Source organism: Phaenicophaeus curvirostris, chromosome 10 (genome assembly GCF_032191515.1).
Source record: "Phaenicophaeus curvirostris isolate KB17595 chromosome 10, BPBGC_Pcur_1.0, whole genome shotgun sequence".
Classification (NCBI taxonomy): domain Eukaryota; kingdom Metazoa; phylum Chordata; class Aves; order Cuculiformes; family Cuculidae; genus Phaenicophaeus; species Phaenicophaeus curvirostris.
In genome coordinates, this window is record NC_091401.1 from 12,471,787 (window position 1) to 12,497,477 (window position 25,691).

General features: G+C 42.8%; 1 protein-coding gene across 3 annotated transcripts; it reads left to right on the plus strand.

Moving 5' to 3' along the window:
• The first annotated feature begins 111 nt into the window (after positions 1-111).
• On the plus strand, positions 112-25,516 carry SERPINE2 (serpin family E member 2). 3 transcript variants are annotated; one of them, XM_069864476.1, is made up of 10 exons: positions 112-135; positions 15,112-15,386; positions 16,592-16,711; positions 17,879-18,106; positions 19,166-19,363; positions 21,933-22,131; positions 22,276-22,376; positions 23,343-23,429; positions 23,959-24,042; positions 24,854-25,516. In XM_069864476.1, the coding sequence occupies exons 2-10, from the start codon at positions 15,131-15,133 to the stop codon at positions 24,889-24,891; spliced, it is 1,311 nt and encodes a 436-aa protein (XP_069720577.1). In that variant the 5' UTR covers positions 112-135; positions 15,112-15,130; the 3' UTR covers positions 24,892-25,516. The 3 variants fall into 3 exon arrangements, with proteins under 3 accessions (XP_069720577.1, XP_069720578.1, XP_069720579.1); XM_069864477.1 differs by having other exon boundaries at positions 16,595-16,711; XM_069864478.1 differs by lacking the exons at positions 112-135; positions 16,592-16,711.
• The last annotated feature ends 175 nt before the right edge of the window (positions 25,517-25,691 follow it).

Genomic DNA, 25,691 nt, shown 5'->3' on the forward strand with positions numbered 1-25,691 from the left:
GCGGGGGGCTGAGCCTCGGGGCGGGGGGTTCGGTGCGAGGCGGGTCTCGGCCCGGGGCGGGGCGGCCGCGGGTTCTATAAACGCCCGGCACCGCCGCGCCTTGGCGGAGCAGCGCGGTGCAGCGGCGGTGGGGAGGTGAGCGGCCACACGGACGGACACACACAAGGACACGGCGGGGGGTGGGGGGGGCGCGGGGGGCTGCGGGCACCGAGGTTCGCTTCCCCCCGCGCTGTCCCGGGCGCCTCGTGGTGCCTGTTGCGGCTCCCCGGGTTTCCCAGCGCGGGGAGCTCCTGGCGTGCTGCGCTCCTCTCGCTGCGGGAGCCCCGAGCGGCTCCTCGCCCAGCAGGGCGGGTTTGCGGGCTGGTGGCACTCGGCCTGTCCCCGCTGCTCCGTCCCGGAGGGGTCCCTTCTCCAGCCTCAGGGTTACCCGAGAGCCTTAAAACTGGGAGTTGCTGGCTTCGTTAGTGTCTGCTGTAAGAGAGGTTCGTCTTGTACTAAAATATATGTATGTAGATAACTCGTATTTCAGCAACTGAGCTATTCCCGTTTCGCTATCCCTTGCAGCTCTTTCAGGGTGTGTGTATTCTGCTCTTGGAACAGGGCTTGAGTACTGCTGGTGGCACCAAATGCGTGTTGAAGCAGAGAACCGGTTAGTTAAAGCCCTTATCTTGGAGTGTGCTTTACAAACGGAGTTCTGGGAGCATTTGGAAATCCTCATACGCTCTTTTTTTATCTCCTGGTTCGGATGGGTGTTCAATTTCTTCGCTCAATGTTCTGCAGAGCGGGAGGATCTTCAGAGAGAAATGCAGTCTTGGGAAACACCGTTGTGTTAACAATTGGGTGTTAAAATGCCAGATTTCCTTTAAAACTTGAGAAGAGTCGCTTATGGGTGAGCGGCCTCGGTGTGACTTGGTTCTCTCCCCTTTCTCATGCCTGCATGCGATTCTGAAACGTGGTTTGGGTTTTGTGGTTTTAACTGCATTCTTGGGCAACTTCCTGAAAGAAAACCTGGTAGTCTGATTATTGTTTTTTCACTGCACTGAAAAATGACTTCCTCTTCTCCCTTCACTTTCTCTTCTGTGAGCATTCAGTAACGTGTCTCCCCAGGAATTCATTAGAAACCTGGATTTTTTGGGACTGTTCACAAAATATACGTAGGTGGATGCAGCTGTACTGTCTTGGAGCTTTGGAAAAGGGGAGAAGCTGCAGGAGCCCACAAGCAAAGCGAAAAGCAGCTGCATGCCTGCCGAGTGACGAGATGAGCGTTTAAAGTGTGCGAGGTGGAAATTGACACAAATCAAAAGGCTGGATGATTGAGTAGATGGTTTCACATATGTATAAGATGTGATAGCTTGAAATTCTAGTATTTAGTGGGGTGTGATTAAACCTGTAAGAATTGCAGCTGTTTGGCACAGAAGTAAACTTTGAGTAATGGATGCTGGTCTAAAACCTCTTTAAAATGAGGGACAATTATGTCAGACAAGCTGTCAGCAGATTGTCAGTGCTCTTAAGATGCAGAAAAGCTGCTTATCTGGACCTTACCCTTGCATCTTCTACCCTAGGTATCAGGATGTTGTAGAAACTCCTCTTTGCTTTGGATGGTGATGAGACTGTTGCCACAGCCAACTGTCTATATATAGTTCACCCCCTCCCACGTGAGGCAGAAACAAACTCATGCCAGTGCAGAAAAGAAAACAGAAATCTGCAGTGGCTTTTGTCTCAAGGTGTATACAGAAGTGTAGAAGCTTCTGTTTGGTGTTGTCATTGACAACCAGGAGAATAGCATGTCTTGGGAGTATGCGGAGACTTTTACTGTGGGTCTCTAAATTGCACAGCCAGAAATGTCTTCCAGTCCTAAAGCTGGTTAATAGCATACTGTTAGGCAGAGAAATGTCAAGCAGTGAGCCCACTGAGTTGCGCTAGATGTTTTTAGATTAGATTGAAGTGTGTGTGTGTATATAAGTATAAAAATAACCATCTCGCTTTATTGCTAGGAATTAAAATGAGCGTGTGTATAAATTTTGTGCCCCTACAGTAAGGGAACAGTTCAAAGGAAGCTCTGGCTAGATATTTGTGTTGCTTTGGTGGTGCTGGACTCAGTATCTACCTGGCTTATGCAGCTGCTTGCGGCTTGTGATTCTTGCTAGGCAACTGCAATGCTCGCGCTTGAAAAAGCTGGGGCTCCGTGGAAGGCTTTTCTTGGAAGCTGGAGTTAGGGTTGTCTGGACCACTTGGATTACTTAATCACAAACATGCATGAGATATCATGCTTTTGCAATATTAATTAGGGGGAAATCCAGCCTAATCATCAAAGCACTTCCAGTTAGTTGGTCTGTTAACTGGATTCTACTATTCTTTAGGGTCAAAGGTTTTATACATGGGAAGATGGGGAAAAGATGGATTAATCATCACTAAGCTGTGAAGTGTTGCTGGATGCTGTCAGCTTTGCAAGCTTCCGGGCATCCTCCCAATTGCCCATGACATAACTTAAAAATCATATTTTACAGCAAAATACTAGCCTGTAAGTACCATGTAATCCAGTGCACCTATACTAACCATAAGCAACTTTTGAATAAGAAGAGTGGTATAAAGAATTGCCTCTTTTTTAACTTTGGAGAGGAGGTAGCATACAGTAGCCAATCACCTACATCTGAATTTAAGGCTGACAGTGTAAATTAAAAACTATGAAAAAAAAATATTTTAATTAAAGTAAGTAGTATCTCTGTGAAAATAGGAGAAAGCTGAATATGTGCGTCCATGTACATGCTTAGGTGTTTCCCCTACATGATGAATGGGAGGAGACCAGGAAGATGCAGATGAAGGTGGTAGCATTCTACAGCTGTAGCTATGTTTAGGCTGGCATGCTACGGAAGGAAACTGTCCTGTTTTCTGCTTTTCCATGTCTCCTACCTAGCACTAGAACCTAGTTCACTACTCAACTACATGAAAACTTTTGCAAGCACAGAGGATGGCACTGTTGAAGTTGGAGCCAGTGATCATGGACAGGAAGAAGATGAGGCAATTCTAGTGGCAGTGCTAGTGTGGGCTGTAGTTTCTTTTCCTGGTCTTGAAATACACTTAAGTGCTAACTGAAATGCTTTATTTATTCTTTATCTCTTCTTGAGCAGCGTCTGTGCAAACATGTATTTTGGCAGCTGCTGTATCTTGTCTATGGTCTGGTGTTCACCTTTAATAGCCAGAAAGAGGCTTTTGCTTGTATTTCCCGTCTGAAATCAGGACGTGACTCATGCTGGGGTCTGAATAATACACCACAAAGCGGTTTATGTAAGAAAGCATATTCATCTTAAGGATTGATCTTCTCATGGTGGAAATCTCGGTCTTGCTGACCATACTCAACAACATGATGTAAACCATGTGCCTCAGGCAGCACCCTGTTCTTTTCCAGGGCTTCAGAAACAGTGCCCTGAAATTCTTTTAGTATCTTGGGACCAAAAGAGTAATAATGGAAGGTGTCAAGACTGATTACCAGAGTCCTGAACTGAAGATGCCTGCACAAGGCTGTGTGTATGTAGTGGCCTCAGCGTGCAGGTAGAAAATGTTTGGGAGAAATATTAGCTGCCAAAAGACTGTAAGCTACAGTATAAATCACTCTGGGGTCTCTAGCAGGAGTATTGAAAAACATTGGTATATCTTTGCTCTCTTAGTTCAGCTGATGTGCAGCTTGTATGAATTCACGTTCATCAGCTGTGTGGCTCTGACCAAGCTTTTTTCTTAAGTGCTTTTCTTATTATTTAGCAATTTGAAACATCTATTCCAGCAGAAGGGCATGTCATGGTATTTAGTGATGGTTCTCACTGCTGCTGAGATGGCCACGTCACCTGCTCTGAACTGCAAGTTTCTGTTGACCAGAGATTGTGAATGGATTTTGAGGTTCCTTGTTTGGTTTTAATAGGAAGAGGCAGTCTCTGTCGCTGGTTCTGGCGGGTTACAGGTACAAAAAACAAGAGGAGAACTGGATGCGCCTCTAACTTTTCTTCTTCCATTCTGTTTTCTTCTTATTTTACATCTCTAAGCAATCTAAAATCCTGTGTAGAAGTTGGTGGATTTATCTGTTGGCTAAATGGCTCCATCTTGCTCTGTGCCTTCCTTTCCCAGAAGGAGCAGTTCATGCACCTTTCTCAGCAATGAAGCTCCAGCTGCTCTGGCAGCTCAGCTTAAGAGGCTGCTTTCCCAGCTAATTGTCTGCTTCCTCTGTTGAGGTTCGTCATCTGTGTTATGGAAATAGTGATGGACTGTGCGGAGGCTTTTCAGTCAACACAGCTCACAACTCAGCTCACAAACTTTCAAGCTGAACTGAATCAGATGGTTTAATATACCAGGTCATGACCTGCTCTTTGAGGATACACGTGCATAGTTCATGTTCAGTTGTCCCTTTTGTTTTCTATTGAAGTTTAGGTCTTGCCTTTCCAGAAACCTGTAGTAAAGCTGGTGGGATTAATTGGGATTGAGGTCAGGTTACTGAAAAGTGTTTTCTTAAATACATATCTTCTAAATAGCTGTTAGTTCTGTTATTAATTGGTTAATATAAGTACCCTTGCAGATGACTGAGGCGGTATCTAAATATACACTTTGGGGTCCCAGCACAGTGTTTCATTCCCGCATCCTTGCTGGGTGCGATTCCTGCACACTTAGAGCATCTGTGACTTCTGATACTGTTGCGGTTGGCTTGTTCAGCTTCTGAAGCTCTGGAGGAGGAAGAGATGAATGTAGGTGTCTATATGCTGCAAAGAAAAATGTAAACATCCCTATCCTATTTGGTTAACTTTTAGGCTAATTCTGAAGTGTTTGAGGAAACGCTGCTAGAAAACTAGTAGCTGATGTTTCTATGAGCTTAAGCCTAAGTTTCACTGATGCTATCCTAGAGATAGAAAATAAATTTGTCTTTTTATCTTAAATATTAATATCTTTAATCCTTGGCTACATTACATTGAGTTACATTTGCTATCTAGTACTTCAGATGAGAACAAAGTTTCTAAAGTCACTTGCAACTTGCAAATAGGAAGCTATTGACTGTGAATGTTGTTCAGCATGATTAATCAATAAATAAAAGGCTAGTTGCCTATCACTGCAAATCTCCAGCTACAAGTGAAGTAAATGGTTAGAGCAGTGTTCCTGGTATCTCCCAGGTGTTTTGTCAGATGGTAGTATTCTCTAACTACAAATGCTTTCAGATTCAGGTCTTAGTTATCAGTGAGTTTGTGTGAGTACACGTTATGAAAGCTCTTATTATGAGCAGAGAATACTGGAGTTGTTCCAATTTTTTTATGGTGAAATGAGTGTATTAAATACACCTGTGTAACTTTGCAGTAGTGCCAATGCTGTTAGTGCCATAGGCTTGCCTCCTTGTAGGAGGAAGAATAAGTAAAAACTTAGTAATATTGAATTACTTATTTTATATGGTATCTCTTAAAGGCCGCTTAGAAGACTGACAGCTTGTCTCTTACTTATTACTAGTTGAGCATCCCTAATCAAAGCATGTAGAGGCTTTGGTTACTTAACACGTGACTGGTACAGCCTGCCAGCTCTCTTAGCTTCCCAGGAGCATAAAAACATTATTGCTACATAAAAAACTTTATTTTCAGTTGTGCTGCAAACCCAGATTGAACCATAAGTTGTAGAATGGTAGGAACTGGGCTTTGTAAGATGTTGCATAATAGGAAATACCTGTACCTCTTTTGTAGAGTAAACTAAACCTGAAAGATGTAGAATATGAAAGCAAACAGTAATGTCATCCGCTCTGCAGCAACTAGCATGCCTTGTCAAAGCTCTACTGAAATTTTGACTACTGGTTTGAAGACTTGATTCTAGGTCTTCAGCTTTTATTATTTATTACAAAGATTTTTTTTGCTTGACAGTTCTTTAGGACTGAGTGTTACAAATATTGGTATCTTAACCCTTCTGAATAAGGATGTGTACTGGGAAGCTCTTGATATCAAATCTGCTCCAAGTACAGCTCTCCATGCAGTCTCAAGGTGGCTGTGGAACCATCTACAGAAGGCTGTATCTGCTCTCTCAGCCTCATATGTGCTGGAGATGGGGCATGTGTCACTGGCCAGCAGATAGAAATTTCCCTAGGGAGGGAAGGAAGAAGTTTCACTTTGCTCTGTGGGGGTGTAGAGGTGCAAGAGTCCTGCTGTCAGATGTCCTGCCACAAGTGGAAATTAATAAGGGTGCTGGGTTTGCCTTTATTATCCCTTAAGGAAGGAAGAAAGTCTACTACTATAGCAGAAATGGGGGCTAAGGTAAAGGTTGTGATGAGGGACCTGAGTAGGTAAGACACCAAATGTTGTTAGTCCAGCACCTTGTGGAGTTACTTCATAAGCCTGCCCTTATGCAGCCAATTACCAAAGAGTTAATACCCTGTACCTTATTAATGGGAGCCTACAATCCTGTAGGCTTGCCTTTGCTTCTTAATGAGTCTGTACTTGCACAACAAGCATTGTTAACTTACAGTAAATGTGGGAACTGTGATTCCACAAAGCTTTTCTTCCACAAAAATTTAAAATAGAATCTGATTTGTGAACCTGCTGATAAATTTTAGGCAAATGCTTTAATCATTGAACAACTGTTCCCTCTGCTGGGGTGAATGGAGAGCAAGAGGGTATAGCTTCACTGCCTTGTTGTGAAACACGATTGTGCTGCATCGTTTTGGGAAACTGGTTCTGCAACATTAGTCATGATGGGCTGACTGTCCCATGCTGCTTCTTCATTATGTTAAAATAACCACATTGCATAAAGAACTTAAGATCAACAAAACCACTTCTTTTATTAAAGGGGTACCAGTAAATTAAAAACATAATTCTCTTTAATCTTCCTGATACTGTAGGACTTGCTAATAGATCTTGGAGAAGGCAGTGGAAACTGCATTATTTATTCCGGTATTTAAATCATGGAGACTTTAATAATAGTTGTTGAGCTGTCTATAATGGGAAAACACAGATGAAATTTGAAAACCCTGGTAGAACTGTGAAGTCCAAGAATCATCTCCATAAGCCCCCTGCCCTGTGGGGTCAGCAAACTATTTGCTTCATGAAGAAGAGCTCAAGTTGGCCTTTTGAATTATATGTGAGAGAGAGATGGAAGGAAAAGCACATGATACATAAATGCCTATCTGTGTCCTTGAAACTCTGAATAGTGCCTATGTAGTTGTAGTATGGTTACAACTGAGTGGTGAAATCAAAAGCTGTCTCTAAGTCAGCCTTACAAAGACCTGTTTTACACAATCCAGTGAACTACCATGCACCACTGCCTAATGTCTTAGAAGACATCGGTGAGAAAATCAGTCTCCCTTATGAACAGGAGACGTTAGTCATGAGGCTACAGAGTTTAAGTGGAGCTTGCCTGTCCATGCTAAATCATTGAATGAGTTCCTTTGGAAGGTATGTTAAAGCCCATCTAGTTCCGACAACCCTGCCATGGGCAGGGATGCCTCCCGCTGGATCAGAGTACTCAAGGTCCCATCCAACCTGGCCTTGAACACCTCCAGGGATGGGGCAGCCATGACTTCCCTGGGCAACTTGTGCCAGTGCCTCATGACCCTCATTGTGAAGACTTTCTTCCTAATGTCTAATCACAGTCTTCCCTCTTCCAATTTAAAGCCATTCCCCCTCATCCTAATGCTCCATGTCCTTGTAAAAAGTCTCTCCTCAGCTTTTCTGTAGTACTAAACTCTAAGTCTCTGCTCGTGTAGGAGCTGTGCTTGGACAAAGAGATGGTTCCTGTCTGAGGCCAGCCAGTTTTATAAGCTGATGCTTTGCTGGGAAATTCCCCCTTGTCAGGGGAGGCTGGTTGGACATGGCTAAGGTAGGTGTTCAGGTGGAGATGGTCCATCCTGAAACAAACCCAAATGCTTTACCAAACTGAGGGAATTAGAAATGGCAGAGAAAGATATAAGGTTGAGAGAGGAAAGCTCTGGGACCAGGGCCATGTTTTTTTGTAGTTGTGTGCAGTGTTGGTTGTGGTGCCTGAAGTCAGTCCAATGTCTTAACATACAAAGCATTTCCTAACAAACCCTTCCAGCTTATCTCTGTGTACAACTCATGTTTATCTCATGTTGACAGTGACTTGTTCCTCTTCAGAGTAATGTAAGTACTGAGCTTTTCAAAAGTGCTTAAAAGACATCATTTCTTAGTAATGCTGTGCAGATACTAAACCTTCCAGGTGTTGGGTAATCGAAGTCTGTTTTGCTGTGTTAGATTTTATTTGTGTGTGTGATCTTACTTGTTGATATAACATGGCTTTTAATTTTGTCTGTGGGGGTTCTAATCACTACTTTAAAGCTGGAAGCACTGGGAGAGTTGTTAGACAAAAGGGAAGAACCAACATTCAAGCTGTACCAGAAAATGTGGAGGAAGATTAAACACTTCAGTTCTGCTGTGTGAACTAAGCCAATTCTGAATTCTCCTGCATTCAGACCATGGGTCCTGCTGCTTCAGACCCAAAAGCTTGGTTATATATAGTGGAGGCCAAGCAGGATAGCATAGGGTAAGGAGGAGGGGCTGAGGAGTGGATACTGAAGCTGAAGGCTTTGGTATATAAGAGGTTTGAGAGGTGTGAGGAGGAGAAGCCTACTGACAGGTTTGCTTATATTAATATGCTGCCAAGCGTGCATCATCTGGAAAACAAGACGCAGCTTGTGGCCTTCCCATTGCAACCAGAGTGGTCTCTGCTTTGGAGAAACAATTGCTGTGTACTCAGCCAGCTCCTTAAATGCTGTTAACAAGTTTGGTTGAGTATTTATTCAGTCCTGCTGGAGAGAGTTGGTTAAATGCCTGAAGTGAAACTGCTTTCTTTGAGCTCATGTCAGTTGAAATAAGACTTTTAAATTAGTAGCACAGATGGCACTGACAAGAAAACATGAACTTCTCAAACTCTGAGAAGTCCCTAAATGCATGTCCCAGGGCAGGTTTCTCTGGGCACACAGGCTGCCCAGTGCCTGCTACGTAGGCACAGGAGCTCTTGTGCTTTTTGGGTCCAATACAGTGAGACCAGCAATGCTGCAAGGCACTGTTTTTAGTTTCATTCTGTTTTGCTGCACTTGCTGCTGTTTGGGTTACAGCTATTCACAGAAGTGGAGTTTGGTGTCTAAACTTCCTTATACTTGATATGTCTTCAAAGAAACTGCAGAATCCATCTTGCAGCTTCAAGAATGAGTCCTGTGGGTTGTACTTTATTGCTGCTGAGGTCAGGCTTCAAAATAAACAACTTGGAGGTATCTCATAGGATACTAACATACATCCAGTACTTAATGCACTCAGTACAGATAACTAAAAATCTATGTACAATTCACTATTTCATTCTCGATTCTCTTCAAAGTGTTCTTCAGGCTCTCTGGGACAGGTCTTTTCTCCTACTTGCATTTTAAATCTGCCTATGCTTCCAGCTCATGTTTCTGTCTGATCTTGAACCAAACTAACTTCTCCATTTCCTCTTGGGAAGAGCACAGCAGCTCTGTCTGGCTCTCTGAAGATGAAGTCCTTCCTAAGCTAGTTGTTTCCTGTAGGAGGATCTTCATGCTCAGCAGTTTTTTGTGCCTGGGGCTGAAGACGTAACTTCTGCTCCACCAAATGCCTTTCTAGATCCAGATCAAAAAGTCTGTATTAATGTAACTTCGCTTTTGTACCGAGTGTTCTGTAAATGCAGGTCAAAAGCATCATGTCTGCTTTGACATAAATACTTCCATAATAGCTTCAGCCAAAAGCTTAAACTATGCATTATGTGGGTCATCTAGATAGCTGTGCATAGTGAGTCGAGTACATTGCCTACTATGTATGAGGGTTAGGGTTTGCAATACTGGCTAGAGGCTGAGGTCACCCAGAGATTGGTAGCCTGAAGACATTTCATCATCTGTCATGGAACAATACCAAGCTACTAGTGCAGATGATGCACTGCAGTGTTCCTCTCCTGCCTTCCCCAGAGCTGCATGCCTCAGTGGACCATTTATCTAAAAATGGCTTAAACGAGGCTTTGCAGTAGATATGGGTAGGAACTGCTAATTTAGCCTGGTGTACAGGACTAGGTATGGTGCTGTTTGCTGAGGCAGGTGGAGTAATGGAGTTCTTGGTAGGCTTGCTGTGGGCAATCCCTCATACATCCCTCATACAGGTCAATGCATGACGCTGTCATCAGTTTTGTTCAGAAATTTTAGCACTAGGGTTATGAACTGGATTTAAATTAAATTTGGGGTTTGGTTTTTATTGTTCTCTAGTTGCATTTATTTGGGTCAGTGTCAGTATGTCTGTTGTCTGTTTAGAAGTTTAAGTTATGGAATGTTCTTCCTAGAAGTTTTCAGTCTAAGAAATGGGCAGCCTACCTTTAAGAGGGATCTTTTTTTAGTCCAGCATCTTTCAAAAGCCCACATCTATGCAAATGAATTTGCCTATACATCTTCCTCCTCATCAGTAAACTTCACAAAGATAAAAAGGTCGTAGGCAAAGAAGTGCCTAGGTTGTATTTTTGCTTGGCTTTCTGAAGCATTGGATTCAAATTTAACTGTCGCTAAGTTTTTAGCTTCAAAGTTATGAAAGCTTGTTGAAAGCTTGCTGGTATTCTGTATAGCAGGTCAGCTGCTTTCCATCTTACACATCCTACATCCTTTTGGATTTTGTTTGCCTTGCGCTGTACTTAGGCTGTTTCTTTCTTTCAGGATATGCAAATACAGTTCTTGTTACTGAACTCCATGGAAGTTGAATATAGTGAAATCCATGCCAGAAGCATTAATAACGTGAATATGACTTCTGCTCAGAGATTAAATTAGCTCCTCAGTTAGCTGGTTGAACTACGCAGTGGGCAGGGCAGGGCTGAGAGTGACTGCTCTGTAGCTAATGCTGATGAGCTACTTTGCTCTTTCCCTGTGCTTAGAGCTCTGCATAACTTATTCTATTTAATGAGTAGGTATTTGCTAGAATTTGTGCTCTAAAATGGAGACCAATGTGCTGTAATAGTGTAGCAGGAGGGAGAGACTGGGCGGGCATGGAGACCTCTGGGGAAACTGGATGCAGCAGGTAGTAGTTTTCTCCCTGAAACAAAAAAAAATAATCAAGAATGAAGTCGCATAGCAGTGGCCTTGGGAGCAGAGTTGGGTTGTTTTGACAAGGCTTCACACGTGTCATGGGGAAGATGCAAAGCTACTGGGAGCTGACACCCCGAGTCTCATAGTGGCTGTCAGCGGTGAAGGAGAAAACTTGGGACCAACAATATATCCTGGCAGAGGCGAAGAAGAGAGCAGATTTTACTGAGGCTTGTGCAGAGACAGTACCTAAATGGCAATGAAGCATTGTTTTATAAGGTTTCATAGAAGTGTTGTTCCTGTCTCTGTCCTCATAATATACTTCTGGCAATGTAGTGTGCCATGCTCAAAATAGGCCAGTATCTCCTGGTTTGACAGGTGGATCAGGTGGAGTGGCCTCAATCAAAAGCGGGGGGTTTTCAAATTGCAGCTCAGACTGTGTGCCCTGACTATTGTCTGTTGCTGTCCCTGGTCTCCATAACTACATGGAGCAGGCATTATTGCACCAATATTAACTGATTGCTTGCTTTTAAATACATATACTAAAGATTTCAGATAGTTGTGGGGGTTGTGGCTTGCTTTTTTTTTTTTTCTTCTCCTTGTCAAGGTACTTAGGTAAAGATGAGAGTTTGGTTAATATTGGGATTAAGAATTTTTGTTTAAATTGCCTCTTGGGTCCCCTCATAGGGAGAAGAGATGGTCACCAAACCACCAAGGAAAATCCCTAAAACAGAAGCCTAGCTTCTCTGAGTGGCAAGTCACATTTGCTTCCTGCAAGGCAACATTGCCATCAGTTTAGATCTGCTGCCTGGGGGAGAGGGAGGTCTGCCCCTGAGGAGTGCAGGAAGGACATGGATCTCTTAGAGTGAGTCCAGAAGAGGTCACGAAGGTGATCAGAGAGCTGGAGCACTTCCCCTGTGAGGAAAGGTTGAGAGATCCGAGTTCTTCAGCTTACAGAAGGCTCTGGAGAAACCTTAGAGCAGCCTTCCAGTATTGAAAAGGAGGCCTGTAGGAAAGCTCGGGAGGTGGTCTTTATCAGAGAGTGCTGGGATAAGACAAGGGGGAACAGTTTTAAGTGGGAAGAGGGGAGATGTGGATTAGATTTTCGGAAGAATTTTTTCTTCTGAGGGTGGTGAGGCACTGGCACAGGTTGTCCAGGGAAGTTGTGTATGCCCCGTTCCTGGAGGTGTTCGAGTTCAGGTTGGATGGGGCTTTGAGCAGCCTGATCCAGTGGGAGGTGTCACTGCCCATGGCAGAGGGCTGGAGCTGGATGGGCTTTAAGTTCTCGTCCAGGCCAAACCATTCTGCGAAGAACAAACCTGGACACTTCAGGTGGCTGGTTTCTGTTAGTATCAAAGAAATCTTAAGAATAAACCTGCAGTACTTTTTTTTTTTTCTTTACTTGCCAGGCTGCTAGTCCTTCCCACAACTGCTTCTGACTGCAGCCAGTGGGATGGGGTGCATGACATATCTAGGATGTGATTCACTTAACCTGCTTCATGGGCGTCAGATGGTGTTTGGATTTTCCTTGTGCAGGTCTCTGCTGCAGCTGGCCAAATGTGTGTAGTGCTCAGCTTAAGCTTGAGAAATGCCACTTGATGATTGGTATGAAGCTCTTCTGGAAGGAATTGCACTTCAGTGACTCCAAAACTGTAGGGGATTATTAAGTTGGTAGGAAAGACTTAATGAATGGGTGGGCTGTTAACCTGTTTCATAGGACAGGCTTTTCACTTTCTTGCGCAACTTAAAACAGTCCAACAGGTTCCTCTGATCACAGCTACACCAGCAGTTGGGATGGGGGAGAAAAATGTCTCAACTCCTGCCTTATTTTGTGTTAAGCATTTGGCTCTTTCTGCGCTGCAACAGCAAACTTTGAAGCCAATTCCATCCCCTGAAATGGTGTAGAAGAAAGTGGAAATGCTGTATTTGTTACTTTCAAGTGTGTTAGCGCAGTTAAAGTACATGCTATTAAAAGATGATTAAATGAATCTGTACAAACACCAGCTGGTTTTCTGGTAATCAAGTGCTCCAGCATGGTTTGAACTTGGCAGCGTAGGTAGGCTGTGCGATGGCACAGCTCGTGGGTGCAGTACGCCCTTTTGTGTGAGTGGGAGGCACTGTGAAATAACGCCTCGGCCAAAATGTGTGCCCTGCCTGGATGCAGTTTCTGCTGGCCTCTGGCTCGGGGTTGCTGGAGCCAGAAGAGTGAGTGTGCAGAGGACTCCAGGGGAGGGAGGAGAGACCTATTTTTATTTGGGTTTTGCATGTGGTATGCAAATTACATTTTGATCAGCTGTATACTTTCTACAGCCTGATTAGCCATTGGCGAGACATGGAATGAGGTGACTCCTCAGGGTGTTTGAGACTAACACCTAAGCATGCTCTTGGAGTCAGTGTGGTGGGGGAACAGGCTTATTTGATGGTCTGAAAATGGAAGCCAGGACTTTTCAACTGTGCAACTGAGATGGACTTGTCTAAAATAAGTGTTGTGGTTGAAACTGTGGTGAGCAGAGAACCTAATTTCACAAAATAGGAGATTATTGCATGACTATTCTTCCAAGTATCTGTTTGTGCTAAAAAACCCTCCAAGGATTGAATCATAGAATGTCCTGAGTTAGAAGGGACCCACAAGGATCAAGTCCAGCTCCTGTCCATGAATAGGACAGCCCCAACATTCACACCATGTGTCTGAGGGCTGGCCAAATGCTTCTGGAATATTGTCAGGGTTGGTGCTGTCAGTGCTTCCCTGGGGGGCTGCTCCAGTGCTCCACCACCTTCTGGGGGAAGAACCTTTTCCTAATATCCAACCTAGACCTCCACTGGACTGAATTATGCTTCTATGAGGAGGAAATATAGCCCAGTATTTACATTACTCAGTTTTTAAGATTTGGGCTTGGCTTTCTAATCAGTTGCTGAGAGGTCCTGAACAAGCTGTTGCTGCTGCTGTTTGTGCCTCAGTTTCTTGGAAGTCATGGCTGTAGTGGTCCTGAGTTCTGTTAGATCTGCAGATGAAGCCTGTTTTGAATGTGAACATCCTTCTGTACTCATTAGCTGCTGAATTTTCTTCAATGGAAACATACAGGCTGAAATACAGTCTTAACCTTGCATTTTAAAATCTAGAAGTCTTCTGCTATATGCTCATCATGGAAAATGCCAGTTATGCAGCTAACTTATTATTCTAGGCAGGTGTAAATTCCCGCAACAGAAGGTCTGTTTGCATATGTATACGTGCTTCTGTTCACTGCAGAAAATGATCTATAAAATGTACTGTGCATCACATCTTAGTGGGCGAGGACAGTACCATGAGGCTTCTTAGCACTAATTTATCCTAAAGGGCAGTTTGAATAGAATGACAAGACTCTGTTTAGCTGAAACACAACTGACTGATTTTGTGCGTGGTGGGAGGTAGTCTTCCAGTTTGGTGGCTTTTGTCCTGTTACGTAGTGGCTGGCAGCTATTTCATGTTTTTCTGCTTCTGGAAACCCCTAAACCCAGAACAGTGGTAGCAGTAAAATCATAGAATGTCTTGGGTCTGAAGGGACCTTGAATATCATCCAGTTCCAACCCCCCTCATCCACCCTCCCCCACTGTCATTGGCAGGGACACCTCCCACTGGATCAGGTTGCTCAAAGCCCTATCCAACCTGAAGTCGAATGCCTCCAGGGAGGGGGCAGCCATGACTTCTCTGGGCAGCCTGGGCCAGGGCCTCACCACCCTCACAGGAAAATATTTCTTCCTAAGATCTCATCTCAATCTCCCCTCTTTGCTTAGAACCCTTCTCCCTCATGCTATCTCTGCACTCCCTGATCAAGAGTCCCTCCCTAGCCTTCCTGTAGCCTCCTTCAGGTAACAGGAGCTGCTCTAAGGTCTCCCTGGAGCCTTCTTTTCTCCTGGTTGAACAGTCCCAACTCTCTCAGCCTGTCATTAATATAGATATGAGTTCTGTTGCCAGAGCTCTGTCAATGGCGTGTGAAGCATGTGCAAGACTTGCCTGCTCTTTAGGTAAATTGGAATTTAAGTTGAAAATAAAAATGCTGTATTTGCTAAATCTGACTTAATTTTCCCATCCTGTTTTCTTGCAGGTATCTCTAGCCAGAAACCATGAACTGGCACTTCCCATTCATCTTTGTTCTTGGGACTTTAACATCTGTATGTTCCCAGTTCAGCTTTTACCCTCTGGAGGAACTTAGCTCTGATGTTGGAATCCAAGTCTTCAATCAGATAGTGAAAGCTAAGCCTCAGGACAATGTCGTTGTTTCTCCTCATGGGATTGCATCAGTGCTGGGCGTGTTGCAGCTTGGTGCTGACGGCAAGACAAAAAAGCAGCTGACAACTATGATGAGATACAGCGTAAATGGTCAGTGATTCCAAAGGTGGTTTTGAGTGTTTTGTCAGAATCTTTGTGCCACCATGAGGTGGCTTTCAAAGTGTGGTAGATTTCATCATGCACCAATTAACTCTGTTTACCAAAGCACGAAATGGACACACTTTAAAGTTAATTGACAATTTGAGTATGGACATGTACATACGCTTGAACTGGCTGATAAGCAGCTTTGTTAATGACTTCAGGGTCCTGGCTAGAACTGCTTTTGTCCTCACAAAATTGGGTTTCCAGACCAATGTGGACAGCAGTCCAGTGCCAGTGCTATGCAGGAAGGCTGCGGTACCCTGTTTCAGGCTGTACTGAACAGCCCCTAGTGTATGTACCACTTCTTAGGTAATGGGGAAAAAGTATTGCTTGTCACCACATTGAAAGCAATGCAAGCTCAAACTATACACTTGATAATTTCACTTGGATGCTCTTCAGCTGTGTTCATTTGTGTTTCTGCTGTCAGGATCCCTGAATCTGTAGTTCTTGAAGTGTCCTCTTCTTGAAGCACCTGTTTCTGCTTGTCTGTGCACCTGACACTGCATGCATTGTTGTTTATCTTCCTCTGCCAATGTCTGCCCCTTAAGAGAGTGTAGGCTGAAGGTTCTTGCTGTTCTTTACTTTGCATGCTGTGTATTTTTTGTGAGGGTTTGCCAGGAAGACTTAACATCTTAGTGCTAGTGTTCTGCCTTCCTTCCAGGAATAGGAAGCTCTCCAAGAGGTAAGTGCACATTTAAATCTTGAGCAGTATTGTCATGTCACGTGTTGTCCTGTTTTCATTTGCTTTGCTGTTTTGGTTCTGGGCTTAAAGTACAGCAAAATGATTTGTCAGCTTAAGATCTAAATATTGTAGATTGAAATCTCTTCATGGGATAACTGACTTGAGGAACATTCGAATGCTGAAAATAAGTACTTGCAAAAATTTTAAAGTGTTACATCAACTGATTTTACTTGGCCCGAGACTTTCTAATCCCAATTGCGAGATACAGAGGTTCTCAAACTCCTTAGAAGGTAGGCAGTACCTTGTTACAGAAACTTGGTATGTGGTGCTACCTATCTCTTTGCACAGATCTCCTCTGCTTTTGTACACAATTGCCTTATAGTCCTTTGGCAACTACAGCAACTGCTTCTTTGGGAAGGTAATAGTTGGAAAGTATTTAATTTATCTTTAGCTGTCTTTTAATGCAATTTAGCAGCTGGAAGCAAAGAGGAGAGCCAGCGTCATGAGACCAGCCAGCTCTCCCTGGACCACAAGCAAGTGCTCCGTGGACCACCAGTGGTCCACAGGATAAAGTTTGAGAACCTCTGTTATGGTATGTTCTCCAAAAGAATTTGCCCATGGTGTTGGAGAGTGAACATGTAGAAATTCATACAAATGGAACTGCTAAAGCACTTAAACAGCAAAGCCATCTGAGGCTTTTTCTTATATGCCGCTGAAAGAATAACCCTGAACTAATTTATTCCCTTTGTATTGCTTATCACAAGCTTGTCTACGTAAGGAAGTGGTCTGGAAGGGTTTCTACCCAAATTTTATTAGGAAACAGAGGGAGCCCATTAATAACTGCTGTAAAAACAGCCACACGAGGATCTTGTTCAATATTGAACGTGAAGTTTCTTGCTTGGCAATAGCTTCCCTGTGTAGACAAGTGCTCCTCCATAAGCCATAACAACAAGGAGAACTGGGTGTGATTAACATAGCAGTTCTTCTGTGCTGCCATATGCCTTCTCTCATATACAGCGAAGGAGCTAGCAAGCACTTGATATGAGCTGCTTTCAGGTCCTAAGGATCTCGACTGTAAGCACTGGAACCTACTGCTTTCCCTTTTTCATTTTTAAAGGCAAGTTAATACGTGAAAGGATTGACTCATGCTTATAGGTGATTTATGCCAGGAGACCTAGTCTTTAAGGAAACTAAGATTTTACTTGAAGATTTGTTGAAGAAATCTTGACAGCTTCCTTTATTCTCCAGTAAATGGAAAGGAAGGATGGTGACAAAACAATTTTTGCTTAGTGCTCTGAGGTTCAAGACCATCTGCATAATCCTGCAGACCTGTTGGCTCTGAGTGAACAGGCTGAGACCTTGAGTTTGTCACTGTCACAGAACTAACAGGCGACCTGGGTTTTGATGATGTGAAATACATTTTGGAACAGTCTGTTCTGTGAAAGAGCGTGGTTAGTAGCTCCACACTAAGACTTGAACCTGAATATTATGCCAAGCACTGTCCATAGCATTCCGAGCTGACAGCTAGAGGGGGCAGCAGGCATCAGAGTGAAAACCATGTTTTTGCTGGGAAACCATAGTATTCTTCAGATGAAAGATCAGAAATTGGTATTTTGGAAGGCCTCTTGGAATGCCTGCTTTGGTCTCCTTTTCTAGTCCAGCACTTAAAATGTGTCATCCTTCATGTCATTAGTAGTTGCATAAAAAGTAACTGTTCATCATCTTATGCTAAATTAAACTTGCTGTTCTTTCCAACTAGGGGTTGGTAAAGCCTTAAAGAAGATAAACAAGCTCATAGTCTCAAAAAAGAATAAAGACATTGTTACAATTGCTAATGCAGTGTTTGCAAAGAGTGACTTTAAAATGGAAGTGCCTTTTGTTACAAGGAACAAAGAGGTGTTTCAGTGCAGTGTCAACAGCATGGACTTTGAGGACCCAAAGGCAGCATGTGATTCCATCAACCAGTGGGTGAAAAATGAAACAAGGGGTGAGTATTAGCTACTGCTTTTTGTGCAGGATGGTGTCTGAGACATCTTGGATTCAGTTTGAAATACTGGGGAAAGATGAGATGGGAGTGGAAGGAGAAAAAGCTGTGCCTTTTAACTGAAAACTGTCTTTAAGGTAGCATTTTTAGAGCTGGTGAGCCAGAAATCTGCAGGATCGCTACCCCAGCAGGTGTGCCTGTCTCATGGCTTCAGGCGAAGGCTATGGTGTCTGTCTGTACATGGCATTGGGGAGATTCTACTGTTCTCTGCCTTCATGCAACTGATGAGAAATCTAAGTGGAGTTCTCCTGGAGCTAAGCTCTCTCAAACATAACAGATGCTTTCAAGTGACTTGCACATTTGACTCTGTAAAAGACTTGTGGGAAGCTGGAGAGTAGTTTCTTTTGCTTTTATTGCCCTTCCAAGATAGTGCAGTGTTCTTAGGAGTCATATTTAGTGGAGGATTCTTAATTAATCCTGTCTTCGCAGAACTACTCATGCTTCAAGCTGCTTGGCATCCAGTTGTCAAGCCTGCACGTGCTAAAGCCAGAGATAATGCCTCACAACATGTTCATAGTCTAGGTGAACTGTGTTTCGTATCTCTTGGATTTAAAACTAGTGCCTCCTGGATGTGAGGAGCATGTTGTTAATGATGTTGGATGTGGTATTTGTGAAATGAGGCTGTCAAATTCTTTCTCTACCACATCACTAGCTTTGCATGGCAGTGTTGCAAGCAGTGTGTGAATGGGAAGTGCTTCAGCTGAAACTACTACCACTGTAACATGCCTAGTTTGAGACTTAGATATGCTCGCATGCTGGAAAGGGTAAGGTGCTGTTAGTTACAACATCAGTCTATCTATTAGCAAGATGTGTTTGCTTTTTATTTCTCCCAAAGGTTTACTTTTTGACAAAGAATACTGTTGGCTTTAAGAACCTTAAATATATTGCCCCCTGAGGAGCTGGCATACTCGCAGATCAGGAGGCCTAAAGTAATATGTGCTTTAGGTTCTTAATGAACAGCTTTCTGACAGCAAATAATCAGATGTTCTTCATTTCTTCTAGGTATGATCGATCAGGTTGTAACACCAGATGATATTGGTGGCAGCTTGACCAGACTGGTTTTAGTAAATGCTGTGTATTTCAAGGGCTTATGGAAATCACGATTTCGACCTCAAAATACAAAGAAACGCCCTTTTTATGGAGCTGATGGAAAGACCTACCAAGTTCCTATGCTGTCCCAGTTATCTATCTTCCGCTGTGGTAAGCTCAATAACTCCCACTACCACCAACAATGGCTGTAATATTTCATCTGTTCCTTCAAACTGAGCAGAAGTTGGCTGTACCTGTGGTGTTTAATGTTGGTACTTATTGTAGTTGATGTGGGAGGTGGTGTTACAGAAGTGTTGCACACTGCTGATGTATCTATGAGCTTGCTGTGCTAGGTATTTGACAGTTGCTTGAGGTTGAATGCTCTGCCCAAATGCCTGCCTTATCCTGTTGTCTTCAAAAACAAAAATCTGAAGTACTCAAACTGAGAACTTTGTATGTTACTGAAACATCACGCTAAGAAGAAATCCTTACTTTTTTAAGGGGTGAGAATAAAGGAAAACCACCAAGAGAAACAGAACCCTGAGGTTCATCTGATGATGAGCTATGTATGAAAGACATTGGAGTAGAATCGGTCTGTGTTTTATGGTATATTAGAGAAAGGGGACTTGCACAGCCCCGAGTCCTGTGGGAGCCAAAGGAGCACAGGGTTAGTTTGTTGGCTGTATCTTTCAAGGTGTGAAGCAGCTTTTCAAATTTAAATTTAGTCACAAGTGAAAAGAAGTTCAGCAGGTTCAGCCAGACTTCCACTGGAGACTCTTGAAGCTGATGGAGGCATTTCATGTGACTCAGTGTACTTCAGAGCTTTGGTGTTGCAGCCCTGTGGGGATTTTATTGCTCAAAGTGATAATAACAGTAGTGCAGTGTTAATAACAGTCTTGCTAAAACCCATCTGAAGTTATCTTAAAGGCTTTTGACTTATGATTCTGATGCTGGTTAAAAAACCCATAATGCTGGTGTATGTTTAAGCTAGAAAAGGTTTTGAGGCTAGAAAGGAACAAGGGATATCTTGCTGAGTTAGAACTCCTTGTAGGAAAGGTATTTCTAGATAACCTTACACAAGGCTTCTATCTTATTTCTGCTTGCAATGGAATGTTTAAAAGTTTAAATTTGTTAAGCATTTTACTCCTGTCAGTTGGCTCCCATGTGAGGACAGATTGAGAGAGATGGGCATGTTCAGCCTAGAGAAGAGAGCTCCAGGGAGACCTTAGAGCAGCCTTCCAGTTCTGAAAGGGGTTACAGGAAAGCTGAGGAGGGTCTCTTTATCAGGAAGTGCAGAGACAGGATGAGGGGGAAAGGTTTTAAGTGAAAGAGGGGAGATGTGGGTGAGATTGAAGAAGAAATGTTTTCCTGTGAGGGTGGTGAGGCCCTGGCCCAGGTTGTCCAGAGAAGTCATGGATGCCCCCTCCCTGGAGGTGTTCAAGGCCAGGTTGGATGGGGCTTTGAGCAGCCTGATTCAGTGGGAGGTGTCCCTGCCCATGGCAGGGGTGTGTTGCAACTGGATGAGCTTTAAGGTCCTTCCAACCCAAACCATTCTGTAGTTCAGTGATTCTATAACTGCGAAGATGAACTCTCCTCCAGCCTCAGTAGCAATGGTAATAGCACAAAACAGACCAGGAAAGCAGTATTTAACTGCTGGGCAGTTTACCTTCTTTTCCTGTTCTGATGCACGCGACCAGTATTTTGATCCATAGGCTGTAGTCCGAGAACCACTGCCATAATAGGAGGAAATAATCAGACTGCTAAGCTTGACACAGTTACTGCAAAATAAGTGCAGTGCTGCCAGATTTCTAGCAGTCTGAGCTCAGCTGAGGTTGCGTGGCCCTGGCAACAAGATTAAATTTCTAATGAAGATGTAGATTTTCAGCTTGGGCTGACAAGTGCAGACTTACATAAAGAAAGGAGAAAGATAGTAAGATCTTATTGCTATCCAAAAAGCTTCCCAGAAACCCTGTCTGTAGTTAAGCTGACAAGTTTTCACTTGAAACTCCTGGAAAAAGCGTTTGCTTCCCAGTTTCATGCCAGAAATCCCACAGTAGCCAAAGGGAACTTGGAGGAGGAGAGGGCTGCTCAAAGACAGCCTTCTCAGCACTTGCTATAACTCACAGAGGTGTTGCTATCTTGCTCCTTCTCATCTAATTGGCCTCCTACACTGCCTCAAAGTGGCTGTTCTCCACTACCTTGAAGGACTTAAGGATCTTATTAGAAGCAGGCCTATTAAGCAAGAAAATGAAGTAAATGCAACAGACTGCCTCAAACAGGAGCTCTTCCAATAACTCTTGGAGGAAAAAGAGCTTGTCTACTGGATCTCTTCAGCCTGGAAAGATAGCCTGCTGCCTTTTCTTGCTTTTTGTTTCTCTGCTCAGTCGGTTCTGGTACAGCCAAGATTTGAAGCAGAGGTCCAGCTGATTTACAGACATAGCTGACTTATGATTCCAGGCCGATGATGTTTGGGAAACAGTATGCGTATCAAAGTCAAATGAATATTTACTTTGTGTTATCATCCTGTCTGTGCTTTTTGTCAAACTAGCATCTGATCAGACCCCATGCCACTTCTGAAGGTTGCCTAGCAGGAAGATGTTCAGTCTGTGACTCTTTAGAGTCAGTTCTAAGATGCGGGCAGAGCTTTCCAAAGAAACTTCTGTAGCAGTAGGTGTCTAAGGGTAAAATAGATGTTTAATGCTGTAATAACTGTGGCTCATTAGCTTTGCTTGTTTTCTAGGCACTGCAAGTACTCCGAATGAGCTGTGGTATAATATCATTGAGTTGCCGTACCATGGTGAAATGATAAGCATGTTGATTGCTCTGCCTACAGAAAGCACAACACCGCTCTCTGCTATCATTCCCCACATCAGCACAAAAACAATAGGAAGCTGGATGGCAACCATGGTAGCAAGAAGAGTGCAGGTTATTTTACCTAAGTAAGTACTAGTATAATCCATTCCTCCTTCAGGGAGTGTTTTTGAGTGGTGTGTGTATCTATTCTGATACAGGAGAAATGGAGCACTTTTAGGGCATGTTCCCTGCGTGATACTGATGCCTTCTTTTTTGTTTGTTCCAACTAGATTTACAGCAGTAGTAGAAACAGACTTAAAGGACCCTCTGCAGGCACTTGGAATTACAGATATGTTTGACGAGTCAAAGGCAAATTTTGCAAAAATAACAAGTAAGTTGTTTGTGGTAGTCTTCATTCATAGTTTCAGGCACTGAGTAAAGCTCTGTTTTTACCACTGCAGTTGTCTGTTTTATCTTGAATAAGTGTTACCATGACACTAGAGTGAAGTTCTGTTCTTTAGCCAGCCAAGCATGACTGCTTGGTTCTACCGAATACAGCAGTGGCTTTTTTCCCCTTGTCTTGCTCTACAGCAGTAAATCATGTTGTTCAGCTTCTTAAGATTTGGTATTACAAACTGAGGGTCTCAAGCATTGTCTAAAATCTGTGGCAGGACTTGTGACAATACCATGCAAATACTGCAACTGCAGTATTTAACTTTCCCCTGAAATATGTGTTTAATGACTTAAATTTTCTCGAGCTCTAGGAAAGTTCAAGGGCTGAATTCCTAGTTTAAGGAACTGGACTAACCTGGAGCTGTAAATTTAGTATCTGAAAGTGTGGCATAGACATCTTTGAACTCGTGGCTCTAAAGTGTGATTTTATTTCTGTCCTCCGTTTCTGTTAAACTCCTGATAGCTTCTACAGAGAGCTGCAACAAAAAAAGCCTGCCTTCTCCTAGCTGAATTTGAAAACAAATTCTGTGTTTCATTGTAAGCAAGGTGTCTTGTTAAGTCCTTTACCCCCGAGATTGAGATAAACAGAAGTATAGCTGAAATTTAGATAGCGTATTTCTGTTTAATAAAAACTGAAAATACAAGTGAACATTTCTAACTTAAACCATCAAATAAGGAAACATAGTAAATGGGGAGGAGGAAGATGGGGAATAACCTATTTTTTTTATAGTCACAAACTTGGTGACTGTGTTCAGAGATATTACCAGTAGTGTTCTTCACTGCAACTTCAGGATTGTAGCAGCTTTTATTATTCTTAGCCATACTAGCATAGCTCTAGCTACACAGTACTCCAGGACTCTTGCAACTACTATTACTGAAAGTGGTGTTCTCCTTGGGTTTTCAGGAACAGAAGGTCTTCATGTATCTCATATTTTGCAAAAGACAAAAATTGAAGTCAGTGAAGATGGAACCAAAGCTTCTGCAGCAACAAGTAAGCAATTGTACTGATAACTGTGTCAGATTTGGGGAAAACACTATTAGAGGGCTGTAGCACTAAGCAAAGAGAGCCTGTTCTGAGGCCCTTGCAGGAATGGGCTCTGACTTCAGATCAGTTGATGGATTTTGTATAATTTCTCTGGAAAATCCCAACTATCCAATATTGATCAGACTGATACACTCCAAGAAATTTGAACAGGCTTACTTTAGACAAATGTCTTCTGATAGCAACCACTTTGGCCACCAATGTAATATTCCTGGCTATCTAGGTGACAAAGAGGACTGAGCTTACTACCTCTTTCGTGCGACACCCCAAGACTTCCTTCCAGCTTTGTCTTTCGTGTTGTCTTTTTAATGTGGTTGCTATACCATAGTAATGTGACCTTTGTGGGTGTAACTATCCAATTTGGTAGGTTTTAGGCCTGTGCAGGATTCTAGTTTACACTGGGAAAATGCACTTTAATAGAGTATATAATGTGTTGTGGTACTTGATTTATCTAACTTAAAACCTTCTTTCTTGCAAGCTGCAATTTTAATAGCCAGGTCATCCCCTCCTTGGTTCATAGTAGACAGATCATTTGTATTTTTCATCCGGCACAATCCTACAGGTAAGTAGCATTTTTATGTACATTTTTACATAGAAGTTGAATATCAGCTATGCAAGAGAGACAAAAGAAGTTTGGAGCTACTGAACAACTATTCTAGTTTAAAAAAATCCTGCAAGTGTATTTTTCTGCCTTTAATATTAGATTATTTTATTTGGAATACAACTTGGAACAGGAGGAAATTATTGCTGGCTGCCAAGTTAATTGAAACAAGCATGGCAAGTTCCTGGGTACAAAAGAACAGTCTTTAATACTCATAGTTCCTCTGAGTGGAGAGGAAATAACTCTTACTGGTAGCATATTGGTGAATAGGACCCAGCTTTCTGATGGACAGTAAGATAGTGTTAGGGCAAAGGCCATAATAGGAGCTTCAGAGACTCTAGGGTGTTGTTCCTCCTAGAAGTGAGTGTTCAGACACAGCGATCATGGTTTCTTTGCAGTATGGGCTGATTTCCCTAGAGCAGAGCTGCCCCAGTACATTGAATAACTCGTCTACTTCTTGCGGTGTTGTGTGGATGATAGATATGGTAGTTAGTAGGGAACAAGATGCAGCTGCCAGCAGTGGGGGAAGAGTAGGCTCCTGGCAGCAGTTCCCATCCCGAGACTCCACAGAACATCAATAGAACTGTGTGTCTCTAGAAATAAGAGCTGGCCACCTATACAAACAGACGCTGCCCTAGGCTCACAAACTTGAGGGAGGCTACACAAGACTGATGAGCTAGCTTGGCTCTGCTCTGTGGACTTGAGGCTTTCATGGAAAACTTGAACTCTGTTTACAGACTATGGTAATCCTTGTTTTCACTTCTTCCCTCAGGTACAATCTTGTTTATGGGACAAATAAACAAACCTTGAATGTGGAAAAGACTTTCTTCAAGAAGTAAACGGACTCTAGTGACACAGCCGTGTTCCATGAAATATTTTGTACACTACTCTGACTTCACTCAAGCTAGTTTTAACCACTGGCTAGGTTTTGAAACAGGAGTCAACATAGTTCTGGCTTTGTGGGAAAAAGTACAGATTGAAAACTACAGTATCTTTTCAAAATGTCTAAAAGATTCTTTAAACTACTGAATGGTTACCTATGCTAATAAACTTTTGAGCTTTTTCTGTATCTACTAAGAATTTTATGTATGGCTTTTGTGAGAGGATTTTAAGAGAATAAGTGCTTCTATTAATGTTGGTTTCTTCTTGTGTGTGGAAAAGGTCTAATTTTGTCGATACTGCCTATCGAGATTACTTTTGGGTCTTGATACCTGGATGTTCTTTGTAGAAATAGATTAAAAGTTCTAGCAATTTTTATTTTATTTAGTGCATGTATTGCTGAGAGTTTTAACTAATGTGGTGTTAAATACACATCGCATTGTCCTGTCTTATTGTAATGTAAACTTGTCATTGCTAGTATACACTTTCTATTGGATTTAAATTTTATATTTGTTTTTGTACAAAGGAAAAAATAAAACTGCATTATAAACAGTCAGTGTTGTGGATCATGGATGTGCTGATGGGTATTTGGGTACAGAGCTCCATGAAGTACTTGTTTGAGACTTCCTTCTAAGGAAAGTGAAAGAAGAGTGGTTTAGTGAGATTTTATTGTATGGAGGTGTTTTGGATTTTACTGCCTGCTGCTGTTTACTGTTTTTCTGCTGAAGTCA